Source organism: Gnatocerus cornutus, chromosome 5 (genome assembly GCF_029298725.1).
Source record: "Gnatocerus cornutus isolate USDA-ARS CGAHR chromosome 5, icGnaCorn1.1, whole genome shotgun sequence".
NCBI lineage: Eukaryota > Metazoa > Arthropoda > Insecta > Coleoptera > Tenebrionidae > Gnatocerus > Gnatocerus cornutus.
In genome coordinates, this window is record NC_142237.1 from 9274532 (window position 1) to 9301623 (window position 27092).

Sequence of the window (27092 nt, forward strand, 5' to 3'; positions counted from 1 at the left end):
CGTAGCCATTATGGTTAAGGTCGATGAAATTCAAAAAGAGGTAGAAGAGTGCATAGGAGGCGTTAAGGAGGAACTACTAGGCGTCAGAGAAGAAGTAGAAGAGTGCATAGGAGGCGTCAAGGAGGAACTACGAGGCGTCAAAGAAGAAGTAGCAGAGCGTCTAGAAGGCGTTGAGGGAGAACTACAAGGCGTCAAAGAAGAAGTTAAAGATCTGGAGCGATTTAAACAGCACATGGAAAATGAGTTACTTCGCTTAAGGCGTCAAGTTCCAAATAGGACCGGTCTGACCACAACGAAAGAAATGAAACCTCCGACTTACGATGGGTCGACCTCACTGGACAATTACAAGCTGCAATTTGAAGTGGCGGCCAAACAAAATGGATGGTCGGAAGAAGAAAAATCCTCATTTCTGATAGTTTCCTTGAGAGGGGCGGCTCTGGACTTGCTAGAGACAATTCCAGGTCGAGACAAAGAGCGGTACGACCAGCTGATGGCAGCGTTAGAGGCCAGATTTGGAAACCAACACCTGCAGCAAGTATACGTCTCAGAGCTCAAGACGCGGCGGCAGAGAACTGGAGAGTCTCTGCAGGAATTTGAGGCAAGCGTCAAGCGCCTTGTTTTGCTCGCCTACCCTTCGGCTCCGGCGAATTTTGTGGAACAACTAGCTGTGGATACGTTCCTGCAAGGGATTCGAGATCCAGAAATACAAAGAACGGTCCGACTGGGCAGCTATCACTCCGCAAAAGAAGCTCTGGTGCGCGCTCTAGAGGTGGAAGCCGTTTTCAAGAGCTCTGTGAACGTCCCCGATTACCGACGAATTCGAGGTGTGGGTATTGACGAAGAAGAGGCAACACCTACCGCTTTCGTCACGAAAGCCGAGCTAAACGACATCCTCAAGGAAAACAGGGAGCTACGGATGGCACTGAAGCAGCGAACTAGCCAGACCTGCTATCGTTGCGGAAAACCAGGCCATTTTAAACGTGACTGTAGGGTTGTTCTTAGGAACGACCAGAACGGTCCCCAGTCACGTCCTCAGCAGTCGGAAAACTAAAGCCCAGCAGTGTCAAGGGGCACACACTGGCTGGGGAGAGCACAAGCCCCAAAGTTATTTCCGTTATGCGTTTGAAGAGGAATTTTGAGAGTTTGATAATTGAAGGAAGTGTGAATGGGAGAAAAGTGAAGATGACGGTCGACACCGGAGCCATGGTTTCCCTTGTGAGAAAGGACATGTTGGACAACAGGACATCTCTGGAAACAACGAGTGCTATTTTAAAAACAGTCACGGGAGATGTCGCCACAGTAAGTGCCGAGGCAGAGGTCACGGTCCAGTTGGGAGGTATGAAGTTTCGGCATCGGGTGCTGGTGGCAGGAATTGAGGATGAGATGATCCTGGGAATGGATGTTATTGGACGACATGGGATTTCCTTTAATCACAACGAGAAGATCCTCAAGATTGGAACCGAAAGCTTTGTGTTATCGACCCCAGAAGTAAAAGAAGATGGAGTGAAAGCGTTCGCCTGTGAAAATACTTGTGTGGATGGGAACAGCGAGAAAGTGATAAGTGTGCGTTTAGGAAGTAACTTTGGGAGCTGCGTTGGAATGATTGAACCAACTAGAGACATGACAAAACCAATTCTTGTTGGAAAGACACTAGTAAAAGTGACGAAAGAAATACCTGTGCGGGTGGCGAATATCAACCCTACTCCAGTCACGATCAAGAAGGGCGAACTAGTTGCTGTGTGTGTTCCGATCTCCAGAATAAGTGACGCACAGCCATCAAAGAAAAACGTGAAGACCGTGAAAAAGTTAAAGCTGGAGGTAGACACGAGTGACCTTTCTGAAGAAGAGGCTCTTAAAGCGCAGGCTTTCATCAAGAAGAATAAGGACGTGTTCGCCGTTGAGAATGAACCATTAGGAAGAACGAACATCGTTCAACACAGAATCAATACGGGCGACCATCAACCCATCAGACAGGCACCGAGAAGGTTACCGTGGGCGAAGCAAGAGCAGGCCGAACAGTTGGTAAAATCCATGCAAGAAGAAGGGATTATTGAAGAATCCAACAGTCCTTGGTCTTCGCCGGTTGTGCTCGTAACCAAGAAAGACGGTAGTACAAGATTCTGTGTGGATTACCGAAAACTCAACGATGTTACCAAGAAAGACAGTTTTCCATTACCCCGGATTGACGACACTCTCACAACTCTGTCAGGGTCGACGTGGTTCTCAACCTTAGACCTGAAGAGTGGATATTGGCAAGTGGGACTTCATCCCGAAGACAAGGAAAAGACAGCGTTCTCCACGGGAAGTGGCCTGTACCACTTTACGGTTATGCCTTTTGGGCTTTGCAACGCACCCGCTACATTCGAAAGACTAATGGAATGTGTGTTGCGAGGATTGACGTGGACAACTTGTCTGGTTTATTTAGACGACGTTATGGTCATGGGTAAAAACTTCGATGAACACCTGAAGAACCTTCAAGAAGTGGTAGACCGGTTTAGGGGTGCCAATTTAAAACTTAATCCGAAAAAGTGCCATCTATTTCGGAAGAAAGTGGAGTTTCTGGGGCATACGGTGTCATCTGAAGGAATCAAGACCTGCGAAGATAAGATTCAGGCGATTAAGGAATGGCCCAGACCCAAGGACAAGCACGATGTGAGAAGTTTTATTGGACTTTGCACGTATTATCGGCGGTTTGTAGAAGGTTTCGCCAACATTGCTGCACCTCTGCACAAACTAACGGAAGCAAAGGCATCATTCAACTGGACATCAGACTGCGAAAGCAGTTTCAAGCGGCTGAAGTTAGCTTTGTGCACTAGCCCGATTTTGAGCTACCCCAGGACTCATGGAAAGTTCGTCTTGGACACAGATGCCAGTAACATCGGCATTGGAGCGGTGTTATCGCAGGTGCAGGATGGAGAAGAGAGAGTGATCGAGTATTACAGCAAAGTGTTGAGCAAGCAAGAGAGAAATTACTGCGCTACAAGAAAGGAATTGCTGGCCGTTGTAAAATCCGTAGAGCATTTCCACAAATACTTGTTTGGCCACGAGTTCTTGATAAGGACTGATCATGCTGCCCTCACGTGGTTACTACAGATGAAAGACGCCGAAGGACAAGTGGCTAGGTGGATTGAGCGGCTGCAGCAATACCACTTCAAAATCAAACATCGACCAGGAAAGCAACACAATAACGCTGACGCTCTCTCTAGAAGACCTTGCAAGGATTGCAAGCAGTGCGCGAAGATTGAAGGGCCATTGCCGATAAACAGGATGGTTATCGGTTGTGATGATGACTGGACTACGGAGAATCTTCGGAAGGATCAACAGGCGGACCAGGAAATTGGGCCACTGCTGGAGTGGAAGGAAGCGGATAATGGAAGGCCGCGTTGGGAAGATGTCTCGGAAAAGAGTCCAGGGTTGAAGGCGATGTGGGCGCAGTGGGACTCACTGCGAGTAGAAAATGGGGTACTGAAAAGGGCTTGGGAAAGCGCAGACGGGAAGAAAGTAACCTCCCAGTTACTAGTGCCCAAGAATAGAGTTCCCCAAGTACTCAAGGAGGTCCATGACGGAACATCAGGCGCTCACTTCGGAGTGAACAAAACCTTAAGTAAGATTAGGCAGCGGTATTACTGGGTTGGCTGCCGGGAAGATGTCGAACGATGGTGTAGGAGATGTTCAGTTTGTGGGGCGAGCAAGGGACCTCGAACGCGAACTAAAGGAAGCATGAAACAATACAACGTGGGAGCCCCGTTCGAGAGAATCGCTCTAGATGTGGCCGGGCCATTTCCGAAGACTGACGACGGCAACAAGTACATCTTGGTTGTGCAGGATTATTTCAGTAAATGGCCGGAAGCGTATGCCCTTCCCAACCAAGAAGCCACAACAGTAGCTCGCGTCCTAGTGGATAATTTCTTCAGCAGGTTTGGAGTTCCACTCGAAATGCATTCCGATCAAGGAAGGAATTTTGAGTCTGGCGTTTTTCAAGAGATGTGTAAGCTGCTGGGAATTAGGAAGACTCGAACCACACCCTTGCACCCGCAATCCGACGGCATGGTCGAGAGATTCAACCAGACGATGGAGGAACACCTGTCCAAGGTAGTGGAAGAGCACCAGAGGGATTGGGATCGTCGACTGCCCTTGTTTATGATGGCCTACAGAGCTGCCATTCATGAAACCACGGGAGAAACACCAGCGAGGATTATCTTTGGAAGAGAGCTGCGTCTCCCTTGTGATCTTCTGCTTGGTTCGCCTGGGGCGGAACGAAAGGAAGTACCGCAATTCGTCGACAACCTGAGAGAGACCCTACTGGATTCACACCACCTTGTGAGGCAGAGGATCAAAATGGCTAGTGACAGAATGCGGTCCAGATATAATGTGACGGCTAATCATGAAGGATTCAACGAGGGAGACTTGGTGTGGTTATTCAACCCTCGACGAAAGAAGGGCCTATCTCCGAAGTTGACACCTACATGGGAGGGACCGTATAAGGTGATCAAGAGGATCAACGACGTGGTGTATCGGATCCAACGCAGCGCCCGTTCAAAGATGAAAGTGGTTCATCTCAATAGACTTTGTAAATATCACGGAGAATCAGGTGTTTGGTCTGATCGGGACGATCAGAACTAAGAGGGGGGCAGTGTTACGAGAAGATTCTGGAAGCTTCGAGCGCCAGCGCTGGAACGTTCCGTGTGCTACTAGAGTCGCCGTTTCTAGAAGGTCGCTGAGTCATAGGCGGAACTCCCGAATATTCTCGCAGCGCTCCAGCATTAGGCTAGTGGTAGGGGAATATCTGTATATAGGGGAGTAGTGATAGGATTGTAGATAGTCTAGTATTTGGAAATCCTGAAAAGTGTTGTAATTGTGAAGTACGAGAGTGTTCATAGTGCACAATAAAATTGTTATTGTTACAAGCGAGACTTTTGATTTTTCGGCCAACGTGACAGTATTAAAAATGAAAGGAAAGTTTCTTTCATCCACAACACATGCTATTCACGAAAAATAGATTTTGTGAAATTATTTTTTTTTAAATATGATATCGCGATTTATTGGTTGCCTACTAAAAAAAATAAATAAAATGAAAATGTAGACCAAAAACAACTTATCACGCCCGTCACAACACAAACAGTACAATTTCCTCAACGACATAATCGCACATAATGACGAAAAACTCCTTCATTACTTAAATTTCGTTGAAAGCTATTGAATCTTTTCACTTCCAATTACCCATGAAGATTAAGAAAATTCAAAAACCAAGGTCCCCACCACTCCGATAAAACCGCCACTTCTTAGCGAACAGTAATGAACCGTAAAGCCCTCGAGGCCGCTACAAATGGACTCACTCATTAGAGCCAGGGCTACTCCACTCCACTTTTATTCAAATTGTCAGTTTTAATTACGAAACATTTCCCCACTTCGATGATTAACTATCGCCTTTAAACAACTGACGCTCGTGTTAGAGGTGTTTACCGATCTCATCATCAGAAGAAGTCGGAAGAGATGTTGATCTTGACCGGTTTTTTATGTTTCGTGGCAGTTTTGGCCGATTTGGGGCCTCAAGTAACAGTGCGGCAGGGCCGGTTGCGGGGGAAACTACGTACCACAAGGGGGGGCAGGACTTTTAGTGCTTTTGAAGGAATACCCTTCGCGAAACCACCCTTAAAAGATCTCAGATTTAAGGTAGGTTTTTTTTTAGTACACCGCGAAAAACTTTCTTTTTTAAATCTTACTACAATTGGTATTCTGCGCTTTGAGCTTTCTCTTGGTTTTAATTCAAGAAATTGCGCGCACGTGTTTTGTTTGGATTCTCATTCATCTTTAAAGTTAAGAGACGACAGATGAACAAAAAAGTGTTAATTGTAATGCACTATGCAATTTTCAAGGATAACAACTTAAAGGTTCTTTCTGCTAGATAATTGTCATGTTCTTTTTTATTGCCGTAAGCACATGTTAAGTAGTTAAAATTATATCATGTTTTAATTTGTCATACATTTTTACAGCCTCCTGTTCCTGTGGAGTCCTGGGAGGGAGTTAAAGATGTTACTGAAATGCATAATATTTGCCCACAGAGGGATATTTATAGAAGAGCCACCTTAATTGAGGGGGATGAAGACTGTCTCTATTTAAATGTGTACACACCGCAGGTAATTTAAACATACATTATAATGTATCGATTTTTGGGAAGGGTAAGGGTAGCTTTATACAATATAAACTAAAAAGGAGCTTTAAATTTCGCGAGATTTTGGACTGCCAGTTGAAAAATTAAGTAGGAGTAATAAACAAGATCACCTATTTTATTCTGATGCACTAGTTTAGGAAGTTTATCTGACATTAAAACTTTATTTAAATTTGCACTAGAATTAATGTTATCTCCGATAACATTCATCAGTTACATTAATGATTATTGTTATTTAAACTAAACCATTTATTTCATTATATTAGGTAAAATAAAATTATGCAAAAGTAAAACCGAAATTGCTTTTTACTCAGTTTGTCTGAGTATCTATTGTTCTTATAAATCTAATGTTAACTTTCTTTCAAGAAAAAAAATTGCAAATTTTGTCGAATGTTTAAACATCTAATAACACATTTTGTAAATAAAATATTGCCAACACTTTATTGCTAACAAGGTCTTTTGTAAACCATTTGATACAACAAATTTAAGACTAGCTATTTTTGACACTATATTAATGATAATGACAGATGAAGGATAAAGTAATACTTGGTTTCCACTCAATTTACAATTTAAAAATTATATGAAATACTTTTATAATAAATAACAATCTAAAACATCGAAGGTAAGAATTTATTAATTATTTATTCTAATATTATGTAGATAATGTTCTTGCACCAATTATACAACAATCTGCACTTGCAAAAAATTGTTAAAATAAAATGATTTTTGGATACAAAACAAGGGTCCAAGAATAAAACCTTGACGTACAACTAGTAAAACGATAGATAAACAGTTTAATTTGTTGACGTCTGCAACAAAGACAATTTGTGAAATATTTTAACATACCATCAAATAATTAAATAAATTATGAAAATTCTTCTTTCTAGAAATTATGCCCTGTGGGATCTTTACGTTGAATATTTAAAAAACTGGTGATTGACGTTGTCACGTATAATTCAGACATTAAATGTGTTTTTACAAAAACATTGTGCGTAGACTGAAGAATTAATTAAATTTTTTGTTTTTCGAGTACTTCGAGATACGTTGTTCTCTTATTCTACTAAAAGTTAATAAAATAGAATACTTTTACTTTTACGAGTAATATGATTTATGCCTCCAGGCACTGCTCTTTTATAAGTCGATTTCATGGATTTATTTCATTATTAAGTACATATCAAACAGCACGTGATAAATAGAAGTTGTGCAAACAAAATAAAACGTACCTACAATTTACAGACGATTAATGGGTATAATTAATAGTAATTTTCTAAAGGTATAATAATACTCGTTTAAATACCCCCCAAGGTGTGTATTCATTACAAATTATTACTGTTGAAATTCGTCTGTTGAGTGTTAAGGATCAATTATGTGTTTTAAGTTTTGTTAAAATTGTGAATTACGAAGAGGTTTTCAAGATCAAGTTTGACGTTAAAAAAAGTAACAAAGCTGGGTCATTTAAATTGTTGATATTGAGGGTATAAAGATCTCGCTTCTTTCAATTTAGAAATTTATTGTACAAATGTGTTAGTTTCTTTTTTTGAATACTCAGTCTATAACTAAACGTTGATTGAAGTTTTTGCACAACATTTTCTGTAAGTAATACATTTGGAATCATCATTACGTATGTACTTATTGGAAACTTGAACTGGTACAATTAAATTTCTTAATCAGGTACAAGCAATCCACATAAAAAAGAGATTTTCTTACATCAGAGATTAATTTGATTTTATGAACTACCATTTATTGATACATATCTCAATTCTAGGTTAGTTATGGTTAGTTAGATGATTTACAATTCTAATTACAGTAAATTTAGCATAGTAGATCAAGAGAAAAATGACAGGTGGTAATTAATTTTGTATTTAATAGAAGAACACGAGTTTATTTAGCGATAGGAATTCATTAGATTTAAAGAAATTTCATGATTTCTTTCAATATGTAGCGTCTATTTAAAACGGAATGAATTAAAAAGGAATTTGAATTTTTTGCTAAAATTAATTGTTCTGCAGATACTTTCGATATTATTTCTTATTTAGAATTTAATTTTCTAGCTGTTTCTTCTAAATATACAAGGTGAACTCGAATAAAGTGCAATGATTATAACCGCAATATCAAACACCGCTGTAGAAAATAATTCTGCAAAAAAATCCCGACCCGCTTTGTGGACAAAACCGAAATTTTAATTACATAGAAACGAAATAGAAAGAGTTACCTGTAGATGTTACGATGATCAAATGTTCTCTATTGTACAATCCAATTCAGTTTCATCCGTAAAGAAAACACTTTTTAAAACTTTAGGTTCATCACAACAGTTTTGCCACAGGCAAAGAATAAAAACAGAATCTAACTCAAAATAATCTAAATTTGAAAAATGCGGCACTGAAAAATGCATGTTTCTCTTACCACGATTATTGTTAAACTGACGGGAAGTCCGATAAAGACATTTTTTGCTACTTGTTTATTAGTTTTTATTCCCAATTTTTTGATGGTCTGGACTGACATAGTGGCATTGGAGTAGCAATTTTTGAAACGTGAAATTTTGCCATTATGTCAAACTGCGTTGTCTGATATTAGGATTGAAATCTTTGCACTTTATTCGGGTACACTCTGTATCTTTTTTACTTGCTTATGGTTCAATGACATTCACTTCTATTTTTTTATAGTCTTATGTATAGTTAGGTATTTTAATTAAATTAAAAAAATTTTGGATCTGATGATCAAAAAAAATTTACGGATAATAACACAATAGATCTTGTCCTTGATGAAAATAAAAGTAACAAATAAAAAACCGTGCAGTTATTCGAATATCGTATTTTTAAAACTAATTTTTCCTTGAGGGTTTTAGCTGAAATATTTTTCGCATCTCGTTTTATAATTTGAAAAGTATCAGTGACTATCCAGTAAATTTACCTAACGATAAATTAATGGAAATGAAATGCTACAGAACTGGTTGAAGCGACTTTAAAAAAACGGCATTATGCATTATTGATTCAAACAGTCTGAGACAGTCTGGCCCAAAAAACGACCTTTTTTTTAATAAAAAACAAACTTATCTAAAACTCGTTTTCATGTTAAAATTAATACAATACAGCTTGGATTTGCGTACCACGTTCACTCTTGGATTATTGCAAATACATCTCTCTGATAAAAACCGCACAATAGTAGCCGTTTTCTCTGAAAAGCGCTACTCATTGTATAAAAAAACCATTATGGGAGTGCATATATGCAAATAATCTATCAGAACTGTCTACTAATAAAATTTCAATAAAGCGTAAAATTTCCAATTTACATTCTTGTTTATGACGATTTACTATGCAATCAGATCTGATCATTTATTGAAAATAAAATATATTTTAATCATATTTAATTTCCATGACTAATTCAATAATAAATTGATTGTTTCGTAGTCCATGACCAAGGATAATAAAATTTTTCTACAAAATCCATCATTTTGCATATTAAGTTTCTTTAAGATGATGGGAAATAGCAACATTCAAAAATGAAAAATTTACGACTGACGCGCAATAATTTATCGTTCGTTAATGTGTATTTCCCTTCGCCAAACGAATTTATTATTCATGTTATTTTTCACAATAATTAACTTTTCTAGAAAACGGATTAATATTCAAACTTTATTAAATATATTTAATAGTTTCTACGCACTTTGAATATCAATTTTCATTCATGAATTCGTGGTAGGTCCTCGATTGTGCAATATCATTTGAAAATCTGTGACTATTACGGGTAAATAAATTTATTTTCGCTGTCATGAAATTGTCGGACATGGCCGTGACCACAACTGGAATACATTTAGCGGATTTATTCATATTTCCATTTGCGGTCAGGTATTGGACTTGATACATTTATTTATTTTAATAAAATAACTTTATATATGAACCCTATTCAAATAAATTGTATTGTATTCATGTAAATGAGTTTCATTTCATGTTGTTCTTTTTATTTTGGGTTTGGCCATAGTTTATAGAGAAACTTCAGAAGCATAGGTAAAGTTTAGCTACTTTACAAAGAGTTAATATAAACTGAAATTTAAATTAAAAAACGTACCGGGTGTTCCACGGATTGCTGAACATAAGGAAGTAACAAGAAAATTTGAATTTTATTTTTTACATTACTCAAAAAAGCAAACGTGAGTTACGCAATTGTGTCCAATTTACGCAGAATTTCACGTAGAATCCAAAAAGGTAAAAGTTTTTAAGATTGGTCCACAAATAACTGAAATAGAAAAATTTTTTTTTTGTTATTTGGCCGCCACTATTTGATCTATCAATTTGAGATTTGACCAGTTAATAGATTTCGAGCTGCTCTTTCGATTAAAGGGATTAAACGTCGTTTTAGCCTCAAAAAAATCATCACCTCAAAAAAACCTCTTGAAAATTTTGCTCAATGTCTCGTTTATTTGTGCAATCCGCGGAACACCCGGTACATCATATTATAGGCGTGTAAATAATTAATTAGCTTATGAAGAACATGTAAAAAACAAGAATGTACGTCAGATGTTAACTGACTTAATAGAATTTATCATTTCTCCTGGACAAATTTTCCGTCAAGAGTCACGATCAGGTTTAGAGTTTTTGGCAATTTTTTACTTACTCATTCATATGGAGGAATTCCAGTTATAATGTTAATAACCTGTTAAGAAAAAATTCTCATTATTGGTTCTTCTATTTGTTAGTTTATCTCATTTCTGGAAACTCAGATAATTCGAACGTGTTATTGCAGTTGCTGAAAGTACAATTCCGAATGAAAACAGTAAGAGTAAAAGCAATGACCCGAAATAAATATAAGAAACCTGGCCTCAATTAACATAATGTTTTATAAATGAATGGAACAGCGTGATATTGCGATTATGACAGAACGTTATCCTTCAATAAGCGAAAAAACAACAAATCGTATTAAAAAAACGTCCACTAAATTTCAGTTGTCCGATATGCAATTTATTTTAATAGGTACAATTACGGGACAATCAAGGTCTATCAATTTCCACGAATTTAATTAATACTAATTTCCCGATTTTACGTTTCAGATTAAGGATGAGGAAAAAAAGCGGTTTCCTGTAATGGTCTTCTTCCACGGAGGCGGTTGGCTATGCGGCGGCGGAAATTCCATGTGGTACGGTCCTGACATTCTCTTGGACCGCGATGTGATTCTTGTCGTCACAAACTATCGTTTAGGTACGTCTTTTTTCCGTTATTTCTTCAATCAGAAACGGATATTTTTCAGGAGCGCTCGGTTTTTTGAGCACTGAAGATGAAGTGGTTCCTGGCAACAACGGCATGAAGGACCAACACCTGGCTATAAAATGGGTGAACGAAAATATTGAGTCCTTCGGTGGCGACCCTAAAAAAATCAACATTTTTGGAGAATCTGCAGGCGGTGCCAGTGTCCAATTACACATGGTTTCTCCAATAAGCAAAGGTCGGCCAAACACGATGATGCAAACTTTGAAATAATTTAATCATTTATAGGACTTTTCCAAACGGCGATTTCGCAAAGCGGTACCGCTCATTGTCTTTGGGCTGTTTCTCCAGAGGGTCAAGCCTTGCGACATGCTAAAATGCTAGCGAAAGAGTTTGACTGTAACACTAAAACCAGTAAAGATCTTGTTGAGTGCTTGAGAAAAGTACCAGCGTATGATTTAGTAGCCAAAGATATCATTTTTATGGTACTACTTATTGCTAATTTTACTTTAAAACTGTTCTAATTGTGAGTTTTAGAAATGGGACACCGATCCTATGATTCCATTTAAACCCGTCATTGAACCAAAAGTCGAGGGTGCATTTTTGGTTGAGCACCCCATTGAGAGTATGAAATCGGGTCGATTTGCTCAAGTACCCTGGATCGTGGGACTAAATTCCAACGACGGTGCTTTACGAGCTGCTGGAATCTTTGGTAATCCATATCTTATCGACGAATTAGAAGAAAAATTCAATGAGGTAGTACCAGTGTCTTTGTTGTATGATGAACTTACTCCAAAAATCGACGATGTTACCAAGAAGATCAAAGACTTTTACTTTGGTGGTGCGCGGGTCAATATGAGTTCAAGATTCGATGTCGTTGATGTAAGACTCTCGCTTCTTGTTCTTTGGTTTAGTTTTTTCTTGTAGATGTACACCGATGGGTGGTTCCTCAACGGAGCCGACGAAGCTATCCAATATTACCTCAAATATAGCAAACAACCAGTGTATTACTATCTTTTTGCTCACCGAGGAACGTCTTCATTTACTGAGATTTTCGGTGACAAAGAACAAGACTATGGAGTGTGTCATGCTGATGAACTTCAATATCTCTTCCCAGTTGGGGACGGTCTCTTCCCTGATAAACCCCCAAGTGATAACGATAAAAAAGTAGCTAAAATTTTAACCACTCTTTGGGTGAACTTTGCGAAAACTGGGTATGTTGTCATCTTTTTATAATCGAATTTTATTTATGATGGTTTTATAGCAATCCCACACCTGTTATTGATGATGTCATTACCACCAACTGGGATCCCGTGACAAATAAAGACATGGAGTACCTCCACATCTCGGCTGAAGGCCCTGTAATGAAGACCGCACTTTTTAAAGAACGATCTGAATTTTGGCGAAGCCTCCCAATTCGTGTCGAATTGAACACAATAAAAGATGAGCTATGAATCCGTTTTTTTCTTCTTCTTCGCTTTCAGTTTCCTCTTCTCCTCTCTCGTTTGTTTTTCTTCTTGTTCGTTTACCACCGGAGGGAGTTCAGGTTTTGGCGGCGGTGGCAATTTCCCCGCCATGACCGCACACGTGTAATTTCCCACACCTGGCTCCGGGAAAATCAGTTCGCCGAATTTATCTCTCCAGTCTGCATATTTTATCTCAAAAACAACCTTCAAGACACACGAGAGTATTTTTGGTTGCATAACTTAAATTTACCTTCATTCCGATTCTTTTGGCTAATTTCTGCAATGACCAACAAGAGAGTATTCCCGTAACGACGGGGATATTGAGCGATCTGGCGACATCTACTCCAGCTAAGAACAGTTGAAAGCCTAATCCTGTAAAGGAGGATTAAGGATTCAGAAGCGAGTTCTGAGACGATTTACCCTTCTTGCGATAATCAGGACGGATACAGAGTAGGATGTAGCGTAAAAACACTTCGCATTCTAAAGTCGAGTAGACATCTCCTTTACGGTCCAGGTTATTCAAAAATGACATTATTTTTTGGTAAGCTTCGCCGTTGCCCTGGTTCACGCGGCTGAAGATGTTACTGTAGTCGCTTTTGTGCATTGCTTTGAGAATGAAGAAACCCGCGACGGTACTTTCATTACCTAAATGATCATAGGCTTGTATGTGCAAATTAACACAGGAAAAGTGTAATTTTTAGTTATTCCGTAAATAGACATTTCGAGATAGTAAAAATGTCTATTTTTAGTAGGGGAAACCGAGGTAAAATGATCTTTTGAGGTAAAATGATTCTCTTTGATTCCCAAATTGTCCTTAGATTCATCTATCAATAAAAAGTTTAAATATGTTGCTGAATCTGCGGATATTGCAAACAAGCACCTGCATGCAGTTCGGTGCATATTAAAAAAAATTACAGCGATATTATGTTTTTTCTTGGTTCGGTCTAAGGTAAGGCATTTTTTAATAATGAGTATTTTACCTTTAAAATTATAAAATGATCCCGAAAACATTAAATTTTTTGTAGATTCAGTTGCAACATTGCATGTTGTAAATTTATGGATTATGTTGTTTGTTCTTATGTATAGTACTTGGGGTAAAACAATCACTTAGGAACTGGGTAAAACGATCTCGGGATTATTCTACTACTAATATGAATAATTGTATGATTTTTGATACTCGTAAAAGACAGTCGTCGGCTTAAGTTGTTAAGTTGCTAAGTTCATTTTCGGCCAAAATGCGTTTTCCACTTTGTAAAAAAGCTAACAAAAAAGTTTTGCGTTTGATCGTTTTATGTGTTATTATTTCAGAATTATTTCATTTTATTTTTAGTCCTCAAGTTTTCAAGACAGATTGGAAGACAAATAGGCGAAAAATAAAGATTTCTAGAGCTCCGTTAAAAAAAATAAAAATTGACTTAGCAACTTAGCGACTTAAGCCTAAGTAGTGATAAAAAAAAGCGAGAGTGAAATCTTCTCAGAATGTATTTTTGTTGAAAAAAATATATTCACTTATTAAAAAAAAAAATGGGGTTTGAATTAGATGCAGTGTGTGCCAAAAATGGGCTCAGGATCAGCAAGAGTAGACGAAGAGAAAAATATGTTTACTTGTAATTTCTGTTTGGCGGAATTAGAAACTTCTAAAATTAGAAAAACTTTTCGTTTTTACTAAAAAAATGTAATTCTTTTAATGTTTATTTATGTCTTCAATAAGAGTCTCTATTTTGTTATTACTTCTTGTTTAAGTTTGTTTTGTTTTTAACTTAATGCTTTAAATTCACTGTTTCCACTAACTTTTGCTTAACTTATAAAACTTTTTGAACACAACACACCCTTAGGATGGAAAGGAATCATTTTACCCCAACCGAGGTAAAAGGTACCTCTAGTCCATTGGTAAAATGATCCTTCTGGAGTCTTGCACTTAATTTTTATTTTAATGAAAGTGGTGCAAGATTTTGGATGCATTTTTAGGCGGATGTTTAATACATTAGTTGTTAAAGCTTCTGCATAAGTGGTACATTTATCAATATAAAAGTTTTGTAGCTATGGTGCCAAAGGCCCTAGGGGGCATCATATCCCGGATTTTCCCTAGTTTTTCGAGGTTTCGGTACCACTCAAATTTCGGATTGTATCTACTAAAACGGGGTAATTTACAGAACAAACTTTTTCTTTTAAATTACGATTTAATCTTTACCACCGCTCTTGGGCAAGCAGGTTTTAACGCGTGTAAAGTGCGTAACAACTCCATCAAATCGTAATTCTCGCTATTTACATAATTAAACAGCTCTTGCATCCTCATTTTTAGGCGCTTATTTACTCAGCCGACAAACCCACCGTTAATCACCCATCGCTTTCTCTTTCTCTCCCCTTAACACCCTTTCTATCAGATAACTCACGCTCATCCAAGGCGATAATGGAGGTACGATCACTCATAAAATAACGTAATGCTTTCATAAGCGAATTTACTGACTCTGGATCTTCTCTTATTGCACTATTCCGACACAAAACCTCCTCTTCTAAATAGCATTCCTAAAAGTCAAAACCGGTGAAAGCGCATTTTCTCACGTACAACCACCAACTTGGATAATTTGCAGCACTTGATCGTAATAGGCTGGATGCAAGTCTTGGATGCATATCCCGGAACCCAGACGTTTCCATACGATGGGGGCGTAAACACGTTCTCTTTGAGCTTTAATACGATTTTCTTCTTCCTCGAGTTCGTCGTTGAGATGACGAAGTTTCTCTTCTTCGAGGCGGGCGCGACGACTCATGAGAGTTTGAACACAAGAATTTAGATTTTTTTTGTCAAACTTGACGGACGGACTGAAAATTTGTTCTTAGCAGATTGACATTCGTAACGTAATCGCAGAATAATCCATCTTTATTTTTGTATCGGGGAAAAAATCCAACTGAGACGTCAAATTTGATGTTATTTTTCTACTTCTTTCATGTTTTGTACCGCGTCGAAATCAATTTGACGAAGACATATCAGCTGGGGGCGCAATCTCTTTGTCTTCTTGAGGTTGTTTTAGCGACATCTTGTTTTTGTACGATTGATGTGGGAGAGGAAAGTAAGTTCACGTACACTCTTCCGGGATTACTTTGATGAAATATTTTTGTTTGCTCTCTTGAAATCACCAAACTTTGAGATTAAGTATTTAATACTTTATCATAAAGACAGCCAATTTTAAGCAGTTACGTGTTTTTGCGATTGGCAGATATTTACTCAGTAAAATAGTTTTAAAGTGGCGTTAATGGATACTTAAAAAATGCAGTTTTGCGCAACCAATTATTTTTGAGTCAGTAAATTGGAAAGACGTATGGCGTAGTTTACGTCGGATGTAATCAACTGTCAATTAAGAACTGCCATCTGAAAAATATAAAAATGTGTATCTTTCTTTCAATAAATTTAATTTACAGTTAGCCGCGGTGAATGTTTAAATCAGGTCGCCCCTATATTTTACGAATCTTTCTTTTTTCCAGCCGATCTGATCAAAAACTTTTTGGATCATACGGTGTTATTATTCGTAATGAAAAGTAAACCGTTGCCTTGGGTCATATATCATAAATCACCATAATACGAACTAATCAGTATAATTTGATTTATAGCAGAAATACTTTTCGACGAAATATGTATTTATAAATGCATAATCGAATAAATTACAATTTGAAATGTGTTTGCAGCTCCCCTTCTGATAGTTTGACGTTAAACATTAATTAAAATATGTAAATGATATACTCAAAAGTCGATTAATAACAGTGCTACCAACCTGTGAAGAAGATGAAAGGCCTGCTAGAGTTTTTTTTTAACTACGCTGTAATCAATTATTGATGGAAATTTTATCTATAAAGCGGGATAAACTGCAAAGTGCACTGGAATGTTCTGATAATAATTATATTACTTTTATAAGATAGTGGCTACAGTGTTGCAGCTTTGACATTATAACCGTTGCCAACTGCCATTATCATAATTTAACCCCATGAAAAAACCCTGCTTTAGATGTGAAGACATTATACAGTAGTGCCGACCTTGACTTCTCTCAGTACCGGAACACTAAACAAAAAAACCCTCCAGCCTCCAGACACGACGTATTTGACAGTAATTAAAAACCAAGAACTACCATGTGTGTGGTGGGACCATAAAACAATATCGCCTTTCTAGTTTGAAGTCTTTACCAAGATGACCCTTTGCCCTCCATCAGCATCCCCCAACCAACCCCATTTACGTATGAAATGCACGAATATTTAAATCGAATGAGTATTGAATTCCGAACGCATGCGTCGTACTCTACAGTGTGGTGCATAACAGTCTGAGAATGTTCGAAGAATCAGTTTGCGCGAGGCGCCATGCTGGAACGTGTGTAGTTCTCTAGTAGTGTAGAACTTGTGTTTTGGTTCTTTTTTTTCTTTAAGGATAGAAGATTTTTAGTGGATTTTTTTATGTATTGTTTAGAAGGATCGAGTTCTTACGCCAAGGTCAGTAATGTAATTGAATCATTATGTCATTATCGTAGAATTTCGGCGATTTATTCTCGTTTCTTTTGACAGATTGCATGGTCTTTAGGTTAGGTTTTTAAAGAGATTTTGTTTGGTAAGACGACGCTTTGTGTGCACTTCGTATTTACATATTCACAAACCGGCCGTTGTCCTTTTGTTTCGTATTGACAGTCATAATTTTTATGTCGTTTTTCAATTTTTAAATTCTGTGGGGTCCCCAATCAGCATTACCAACGCTTGAAAAAAAAATATTCAAGGACGCCTAACCGGAAATGTACCTATTGTTTATGCAAATACACACTGCACTAATGACTGACTTCTCATTGTTTTGCTGATTACTGTCAAGGTCGCGAACTGCCGGTCAGATTCCTCTAAATTTGATATACAAAACAAATGTACGATACGCCAAGTAACTGCTTTAATTACTTGCTTATTTAGACGTCAAGGCTGTTCATATAAAGTAAATATTGGTGTCGAGTTTTTGCCGCTGATTTGACATGTTCTGCATTTTAAATATTGTCGCAATGCTACCAATTTCGAAAAACTTCCGTTTGCGATCGGAACATTACTGCATGAATGAGTAATGTTTTTCATGTTTACGGATTCGGATTTATATAGCCGCTACATGATGGAATGAATGAATTTTAAAATAGTCGTGAAAGTTTACTATGATTCATTCAAGATTTTCGGCGAAACTAGTAGGCGTGTTTATTTATACAAAGGTGCTATAACGGAGGATATGTAGTACCAACTTGCATTTTGATTTTCTGCCAAAATGTACTTTCGCTAGATATTTTTAGACTTCTATTAAATTATTTCCAAACATTCTGTAGTTGGATCTTTCACACGTTTGTATCAATTGGATGATGCAAACAGAGCTACCAACAGATTTCAAATTTCAATGTCTGTCTCGATGCTGTTTGTGTCAATCATATGACGTTGATACAAAATAGACAATAAATATTCCTATCCATAATAATAACGAAGGCATGTTTGGTATCATATTTTGTGTTTTCAATAATTATGATTTATTGTTTTCCGGTTTTTCCGGAAGTAATACGAGCTGTATAATTTAAAATTCAATTCCCTTGATATTTCCACCGTTTAATAATAATAATAAAATTAGAGGGTGCTACAAAATTTGTGATCTAGAAAATTCGGTACCTGTTTATCCCAAATAATTTTGACTTTGATATTTGATATCTATGCTCACATCACACTTTATTATAGAAATTTCACCACAGTTGTTGCATTCTGATGATAATGATAAGACAAATGTTATCAAAATCAGCTGTTTCACGTATTATCTAACTTTTTTATTAATTGGTAGACTACGTGCAACTTTGCAGATAGTATTCAACTGCACTCTCCTCTTTTTGTCGTCATGGTAGATCATTTGTATCTCTCCGCTCAGTTCAAAGGAGAAATGTTGATTGTGTAGACGAGTTTTTCGGAATCGATTTGTAGACTTGACGGTTGATTAGGCACTGCAAATAGGGGATTTAAATTTTTTGCTGAAAATGTGAAATGCACAGTTACAAATCGTTTATTGCGATAGGAACTACAAGCAACGGTTTATCGGTCGCACAAGTTTTAAATACACAGAAATATCGAAGTTGTAGAGGCTAAAAAAAGTTCGACATAGAGGTTTGGTTCAGGAACTTTTGCTCATTATTTTCCACTGTCCGTTTGTACAGGAATGAAAGTTATTTTGCAGTGAAATTAAAATGTCTTGTCCCAGTTTCAACAAATTTAATTATCTGGAAGACTTCAACGTTGACAGTCCTGGAAGCGCTCGATGAGTGCCAAGTTCTCTAGATGTGGGCCTTTTATACATACATATAGCACACATGTCCTGCATTGTTCAGATAAGATATGTCTTATACATAGTTGGCAAGGCCGAATGGAAACTTACAATACACAATTGGGGCGGTCAGCCCATTTTACTTCTTTGAATTAAATCCAGAGCAATCGCTTTTTGCATCTCGGAGGGCAAAAGTGATGCTCCCAATCTGTCAACAGGAAAATATCAAATATGTTCAGTGTACATGTGTCTATCTAATCAGGGATTTATTATTATTGATTGTTGGTGTAGCCTAGATTGAGTTGTTTTTGTTTGTTGTATTTTTTTATCCCATTTTGAAAGGAATGCTTTGTAGTTTGGTGCGACTTTAATTTTATTTGTTAGGAAGTGTCTCTTTGACAATAATTTACAACTAAACTAAATAGTGAAGAAGCATCCAAACTATTTCGTTTCTAACATGTGATGCTTTGTTCTGCAGTGCACTATCGATTAGCGTTTGTTTCAAGCTCGTACGCTCTAAATTACTGTAGTATACTGCATATAGGGTAGTATACCTACTATTGATCCACAATTGACTTCTTTTTTTATGCAATAGCTAAAAATATGGTTAATTACACACCTTTAATAAGAGGTGTCTTTTAGCATTGTTGGCATTGTTATTTTTAATGAAAGTGTAGGTACGTCATTCGTTTATTTAGATTTTTATTACGTATCGGTAATAATTATTTATTTCTGTTAATTTTCCAATTCTGATTAATCACGTTTTTTATTGTACAACGACATTTTTAACAATGTTAGCTTAGATGTGAACGAATAAATAGTCGATAAGATCTGTCTAAACAGAGATAATATTTAATAGTGTATTATTAATAGGTAGTCTATGTGCACCTCCAATATCTATTTATTTTAAAAAGCAATATAACGTTTTTCTAAAGCAAGACAAATAATTTCACCGACCATTGAAAACCTCTCCTATCGACAATCAATTTGATATTTGATGATATTAAAAAAGAAACACAACAAGAAAAGAAATTACACGAAGTTGAAAGAGTACTTTGAATCGTACCAACTAACTAAAAGTAAAAGAAACCGAAAAAAAATGGAATGAAGCTGTAAACTGAAAACTCGACATGCGACTTCTGGAGAGACTGAGATGGGCTAAGCGAAGCAATTTTGAGTGAACTGTTCCACCATTGTTCTTCTGCATCTTGTACGGATTAGCAATGAAATATGTAAGCATGATTAAATTATTCCGCAGAGGGGACAGAGTCAGATTAGAACTTACAGAAATAGTCATAAAGAGGGGAGTTAAGTAAGGATGCCATCCTCCACCAACATTGTTCTTAATTTAATAAGCCAAATTACGAAGAAAGTAGATGGTAGGCACGAAATCTAAAGAATCCACGTAATTAAAGAAAAATTGGCAAATTAGAAGTTAAAAACGGCAAAAAGAAATCTCAGAAGATAAAAGGGATGCGTACATCCTGATGGCATTCAACCATGTCACGCCGTTGGCATTGCGTCGAAAATACACCAAAACGAGGGATGATCTTTGAACTATCTGTTATTCTTCTTTTGAATCTATGTCCTATCTAAAGGTCTCAAGGTTCCACAAATAAGAAAATTTTTAGGTGTCTCTAGACAGCTTTCTGTTATCTTTTTCATGACTTGTTTTGTTTTCACATCATCTGAACGTACATACAGAATATTTTCTGATCTGATGGAGATGGGAAGTTTAATAATAATAATTAATAAACAGCCGTGAACTTGAGTGATATATTTTTAAAATAAATTAAATTCTAGATAATCTACGAACTTTGGTCACATCAATTTCAAAATTAAAAGTTGTGAACTATTGGAAATACAATTTAAATTTAAACACAATGAAAAATTGGCCGCTTAATGCAGATTCCAGTGAAATCGCTTTGTGTATTCTCCGATTACGTAAACCAGGTCACGAATTGCTCAAATTGTGATAAAATATTAAACAAGTTAAAAGTGTGACAATGGGAATTTTTTCTAGACACGAAAGAGAAGATAAATAAAAAATACAGAAGTGCTCCGTTCAAAAATCAAGCGTTTGTTCTACTTTGAGCCGAAACAATTAATTTTTACAATTTTATTCAATCTTGCTCCAAAGAAAACCAGTTTTTGCATAGGCAAGTTTCTTCTTTTTTGTGTAATATGTAGTATTATTTTTGGTCAGCCTTCAGTTGGCACCGCCTGAATTTTTCCGTCTCTTAAGCGCCACTTTCACATCACAAATTCCGCATGTGCATAATAAACCTAGTTCAGGTTACGACATAATTACCTTCGACATTCAGTTTCATTAAAAAACCTGTTAAACTGAACTCTAAACAATAGTCAAACAAAGAACTAACAATTGCGCCTGATTGTAAACCCTTTAATGTTGTCATTAGTTGATTTTGCCTTTCGTGACCATCAAACAACGCAGACATTATCAATTGTACAAAAAGTCGTAACATGCAGTTTATACCGTATGTAAGAATTATAATAGTGGCAGGTAACAATAGGCTGCAATGCTTCATTCAAATTTGTTTGTAGATAACATCGAGTTCGTGATTTTCTCCTCAACAATCTCTCTGGACTCGTTATATTATTGTATGTGTGTGCGAGGTGGATTTCCTGCAGGACCGCACAAAAGACACGTCGATTTAATCCTTTATGTGAAAGAGAAAGGGATAAGCCTTTATGAGGTGTACCGCCGAACGTTCCATCACAATTAGGAAGCTGGAAGCCAAAACGCGAAATATCTACAGCACACCCGCGTTATAACGAAAACACAGATGTATGTTGGATAAATAAAAATTATCTTCACAAGGGAGATGATTTGTGTGACTGCGCACGAGATTTAAAATATTCAAATTTAAACTGCATTTTTCGACAAAACTCATTAATTTAAGTAAAATGAGTGACGCGCCGCCCCCGGCTGCGGCGAACAATGCTGTTTACGTAGTTAAAGCAAATTTGAACACGGGCAGCCGCCCCCCTTATTTACGAACAGGTTTCAAAACAGGAGATGCAATTTTCCCGACAGCCCCGGGTCTTGTTGAGGGAAGAAATAAAAAGGTGACAGGGTCGATACCATGGAATCCAGAAAATGTCGACCCCATTCATTGGGACGATACATACGCGTGACTAATTTCAAGCGACATTTTCAGGGGCCCATTAAATTGAACGCTTTGCTGAATTACCGGAAAATAATCGCTCGCGTGACCACTCCGGGACTCCGGGCGCTCCTTTTTATTGCTGTTTAGCGGTGTCAGCAACGGAAGCGGTGGCTCGTTTGCATTGCGCCACATAACCTCCAAATTGACAATTTTGACGAAGAAATGAGCACGGATCAACGGCTGCGGGGATAGAGATTAAAAAAATTCCGGGAAGTTTGCGGGAAATGGCCGGGCGTTTAAAATAATCGGAGCGTTTTCGCCTCGAATAATGTTTATGAAAAAATGAATTTGTGAAAACGTAATTGACGTACTGTTGCTTCGCAGATCTCTGCATTTCAAGATTGATTTTATACAGGGTCCGGCAATACTTGTGACCACCCGCAAAATCGTCTTTAATTTTAAAGATAAAATTTTGAAAATTTGCATACTCTCATAGTTGACAAATCTCTACAAACTGAGGCAAAAATCTTTTTTTATCACGGTTTGTTTGGCGTCGCGACGCCTAAGAAGTATAATTTTTAGCGATTTTTGAGTTTTTGCGGAAATATTCTCGAATTCAATTTTTTTTCAACGTAATTGTAATACAAATATTTGAGTTTTTATTTTAAATCTAATGCAAATTGTGTTTAAAATTTGGGAATAAAAAGCTGTTTTATTAAGTTAGGTTTTCAAAATTATGACGGCGTAGTGGCAAACTACGTTTACACCAAAATATCGCAAGTCACTTCATTCACTCGTATGGTCAATTTTGATTAACTCAGGCATGTTGCACTTTATGGACAACAGAAATCGATAAAGCGACAATTTCATCATGTAAGACATTTGTTACAATCTAAAGCGAACCAAAGGATAGATGTCATTTGTGACACAAGATGTTGACAGATGGGTGTAAACGTAGTTCCCAATTTTGACATATTAAATTGGAAACTAACTTTTTGATAAAACATTATTATTTCCTCAAATTTTGAATCGAATTTGCATTAAATCTAAAATAACAACAAAGATACTTTTAACACATTTATTTTGAAAAAAATTAAATTAGGGGTTGATTTCACAAACCCTCACAATTAGCTAAAAATTACATTTTTAAGGCGTCACAACGCCAACACTATTTGGTGATAAAAAACAAATTTTTGCTTCAGCTTCTAGAGCTTTGTCTAGAACGTATGCAAATTTTCAAAATTTTATTTTTAACATTAAAGACGATTTTGGGGGTGCCGGACCCTGTATAATATTGCTAAAATTGATTGAGATGAAAACGATATGAATCAGATTCAAAGGCAAATAAAGAACTTTTTTTGATCGCTTATTAAATATTTATGTTTTACTCTTTTGGACATAAAACGAACTGAAAGACTGCTATTGTGTTTTGTGGTCTTGAAAGAATGCGGTTTATTTTCACACATCTTGGAGAACAATATCTATTTGTCCCAGTGTGCAGTCTTTCGTAAAGTTTGTTTAAGCAATTTAAACATTATTTGTTATTATTGTGCCTTTTTAATGCATTGGCCATAAACAGAACATAAACTTAAGTGAAAATTGGTACTGTTCCTTGTGTCAACTAATTATTATGAATGATTTTCAGGAACTTCAAACAGTGGCGTGCTGCTCAGAATTTGAAATTTAGAAAGACACTGAACAGGATAATTTACCTATAAAATTTTCTTCAAGACATTTTTGAATGTTTGTTTGGAGTGGAGAAACTTTCATTATTTGATATATGCGGGTCTTTGCACCCATCTAAATATGGGAAGTAGTAACATTTTAGTCTTCATTAATCATAGCGCACAAAAACGATGTTTATGTCTTTAAATTAATGAACTGCTTGTAACATACACATACAATTTAAAATTTGATTTTCGTATCATTTATTTTGCCTTTCTCAAAAGGTCGATTTGTCTTTGGATGTTCTTACATTCACTTCTGTGTAAGGCACGAACATTTCGAAATCCCACAACTAAACGATTTTTTGTGTGTTGTGCTGCTTTTCCGATTCCCAGCTTTAAACTGTCTGACATCCTAACACCTCTGTCAAATTGTTTTTATGGTGGGAATTACCAGAAAATCCTCGTGTTATCGTCGGACACCCCTAAAACTGCCCCACATTGAAGTTGTGAGACATAAATCTCCAACCCATGACGTGATGCGTGTTGGTATTTATGGAGAGGTCGCCATATCATGACCGTGTGCATTAATTTTGCTCATTGACATAGTCTGGACCATGGAGATGTTAAATGGTCTCTGGTCACGCTATTCTTAATTAAAATGGGGGTTGCTGTGTCGCATATCGTATGGGGTTAAGCAGAAGTCAACTCCGCAAACGGCAAATTAATCGATGTCGGAATTGATAAGTTACACAGAACTCGTCGAAGAGGCGGAGTTTGTGGGGCGATGCAAATTGCTGGTTAAATACCGTAATTTGAGGAGAATGTTGAATTGTGGTAATTTTTACTTCACTCTGACACTGTGATTAGCTATTTTCAGCACCGTTTGCTATTTTGGGAGAGTCCCTCCAGAGCGCTTCTAATTCCACGAATGAAGCGCACAAAGCCTCAAAGGGTCCTGCTTCAGTAATAATTACACCAAAGCTCTTCCTGTTCAATTCGCGGAACGTGGTCTGTCTAATTCTTGGAATTGGACACACAACCAAATGTGGGCGGAATATAAAACGGGCTTCTTTTGAAGCGAGCATACATTGTAAAGTTTGCGCTTCGCTACATGTTTGTTTATGATTTTCCACTTCTTGAGACTGAAATAGACAAGAATCTTGACATGTAACTGCCGCAATTACTGGAAGACGACGTCTATTTTTAGATGGAGCGTTTATTGCATTTCCAGTTTGCTCACCTGATGATAATGTCGCAGTTTATGGTGTTTGCTGGCAGTGACTTACTTGATTAAACAGTTGAACAATGTGACTGATCTAACACAGCTGCGAGAAAAACGCACCGATGCACTTCTGGAGAAATTGAAAGTGAGATAAGCCGTTTATCTGTCGTCGGAGGAAAAGCATTGGATTTACGAAGATGGAATGAAACATGCATTCGGTATTTAGAACACTGTTTTTATCTTTCAGTAGCGGTGCTGTGATTTCTTTTACACATTTGTGAAAACTACAAATTTGAAAGTGTACTTTTTAGTGTTTTGAGAAAGCTCCAAGACCAATTCAAAAGATCGAAGAGGAATTTCCATCGAGTTTCTTTTTTTTAATTACAAGTCTTTCTAAGAACGGATGTCCTTTAATTATTTAAACTTAAAGTTGTTGTTCGGTACTTGAAATAATCGCTATTATCGAACGAATCACCGTTTTTTCGTGAATCATCTTTTTTTATAGTAGCTTAAAATAGCAATTTAGTGCGGATACGCCACTGACTCAGAGTCGTGATTTGTTGAAAGTACAAGATCATGTCCACGTCCAGCTTACTCATTACCCCGCTCTTTCCATTTCATATGTTAATTCGCCGCCAGGCCTTTGAAATTAATTACAATTCTCCCTTTGTTCTTTTTATAAATAATTGTAGCCTCGTATGTTGTGAGAGTAACACCACTGGCGCCAAACCTTGTTACCACCTATCTTGTATTCAAGACAAATCCTCCACCTAAAATTTCAACTCTGGCAAAGCCAAAAATAGTAACTTCTTTGGATAGCGACACCCGCCATTAGTATGCAGGACTGGTCCAGCAGGAATCTATCTGATGCCCACGTATAAGGTAACTAAAACGGTCAAAGAAAAAAGTCGAGAAATTTGATGCTCTAATATGGTAAAGCGAACTGGTCAGTGATTCCAGGAACAAGGGGCGGATTTTGCACATATTGCGTGAATTTCCACGGGGCGGTAGTGGGCGGACGAAATTGAACTTGGTGTGGGGCAGTGCGGGTTCTGTATTAACGAGATTTGCATTTTTGTAAAGTTTTGATTGTGATTTATGAGCCGCATGATAATTAGGGCTTTGAAGTGAGCGTGTTGGCTAAGCGCGTGGTTGGCGCGTTTTGGTGGAAGGGTTGGCAGCAATTGGCATAAAAACCCAAGGCCGGACGGGAAACAAAAAGGGCCTTTTCAATTTTTCATGATTATCATAGAACTCCATTTTTTGTAATGTAAATCCGCCCTGCGGCGGCAATAATTCTCTCAAAGACAGAATTAAATATTGACAATGGGCGTCGACTACTATTTTGGTCTGTTATCGGTGGCCCCGCGATAAAAAATCGACCTCGTCGTCGAATTTTCAAAGATACTTTTGTTGGTAGCACGTAAACCGGATGCAAGCGTAACGAAAGCGCGCTACCGGAAGAGGGGCTATCTTATCGTTGACTAGAACGAAGCACTGCAGGAAATTAAGATCCAGCTGAGAAGGAGGAATTAAAATCGGACAAATCCGAATTACCTCGTTTCGTTCTTTAAATTCGACTAATTGCGCGCTTCCACGCTCTTTAATTATAGGGATTTATGCGCGTCTGACGGTATATTTTTATTTATTTTTTGGGCGTAAATCAAGTTAAACAGCTTCGCAGCGCAAATTCCCGCTTTTATCACGACTGCAAGAGCTTTTCCATATATGGGGGATGAAAGGAATGTTCGCGAGTGTAGATGCAGCGCATTGGAAATTCGGAAGATTTACTTTGGGATAAGAAAATAAGAAAAGTTGGAGGCACTGGGAATTGGTTGATAACGAGAAGCCGCGTTGTGAAGGGTATTAATTAGCCTCACTTAGCAGTGTTGCCAACCCAGATGAATGGACGAATTCACTGATATTAACAGATCCCGGGAA

General features: G+C 37.4%; 3 protein-coding genes across 3 annotated transcripts in view; 2 read left to right on the top strand and 1 right to left on the bottom strand.

The window, feature by feature from the left end:
* The first annotated feature begins 5280 nt into the window (after positions 1-5280).
* LOC148174213 (juvenile hormone esterase-like) lies at positions 5281-12822 on the top strand. The gene is made up of 8 exons (XM_088035451.1): positions 5281-5673; positions 5994-6137; positions 11214-11361; positions 11411-11605; positions 11656-11852; positions 11905-12249; positions 12295-12581; positions 12632-12822. Exons 1-8 carry the CDS (start codon positions 5494-5496, stop codon positions 12819-12821), a joined length of 1686 nt encoding a protein of 561 aa, XP_087891577.1. The 5' UTR covers positions 5281-5493; the 3' UTR covers position 12822.
* Positions 12822-15601, bottom strand: LOC148174214 (arylalkylamine N-acetyltransferase-like 2; the record flags this gene model as incomplete). Its single annotated transcript, XM_088036800.1, has 5 exons — positions 15410-15601; positions 15227-15359; positions 13254-13478; positions 13084-13205; positions 12822-13037 (listed from the first exon to the last, which is right to left on the bottom strand). Coding segments are annotated over exons 1-5 (888 nt in total), but the record flags the coding sequence as incomplete, so codon positions are not given.
* A 1544-nt stretch (positions 15602-17145) lies between these two features.
* Positions 17146-27092, top strand: part of LOC148174215 (uncharacterized) — a 57173-nt gene continuing 47226 nt past the window's right edge. Inside the window, exon 1 of the mRNA XM_088035753.1 lies at positions 17146-17306. Within this exon, the coding sequence (XP_087891879.1) occupies positions 17271-17306 (36 nt within the window). The 5' untranslated portion in view covers positions 17146-17270. The remainder of the gene's footprint in view (positions 17307-27092) is intronic.

Bases quoted from the DNA above. Each gene is read 5' to 3' on its own strand.
- LOC148174213 (XM_088035451.1), top strand. From the start codon at position 5,494: ATGTTGATCTTGACCGGTTTTTTATGTTTCGTGGCAGTTTTGGCCGAT. The intron at 11,606-11,655 runs GTCGGCCAAACA...AATCATTTATAG, and splicing joins GGTTTCTCCAATAAGCAAAG to GACTTTTCCAAACGGCGATT. The intron at 12,250-12,294 runs GTAAGACTCTCG...TTTTTCTTGTAG, and splicing joins CAAGATTCGATGTCGTTGAT to ATGTACACCGATGGGTGGTT.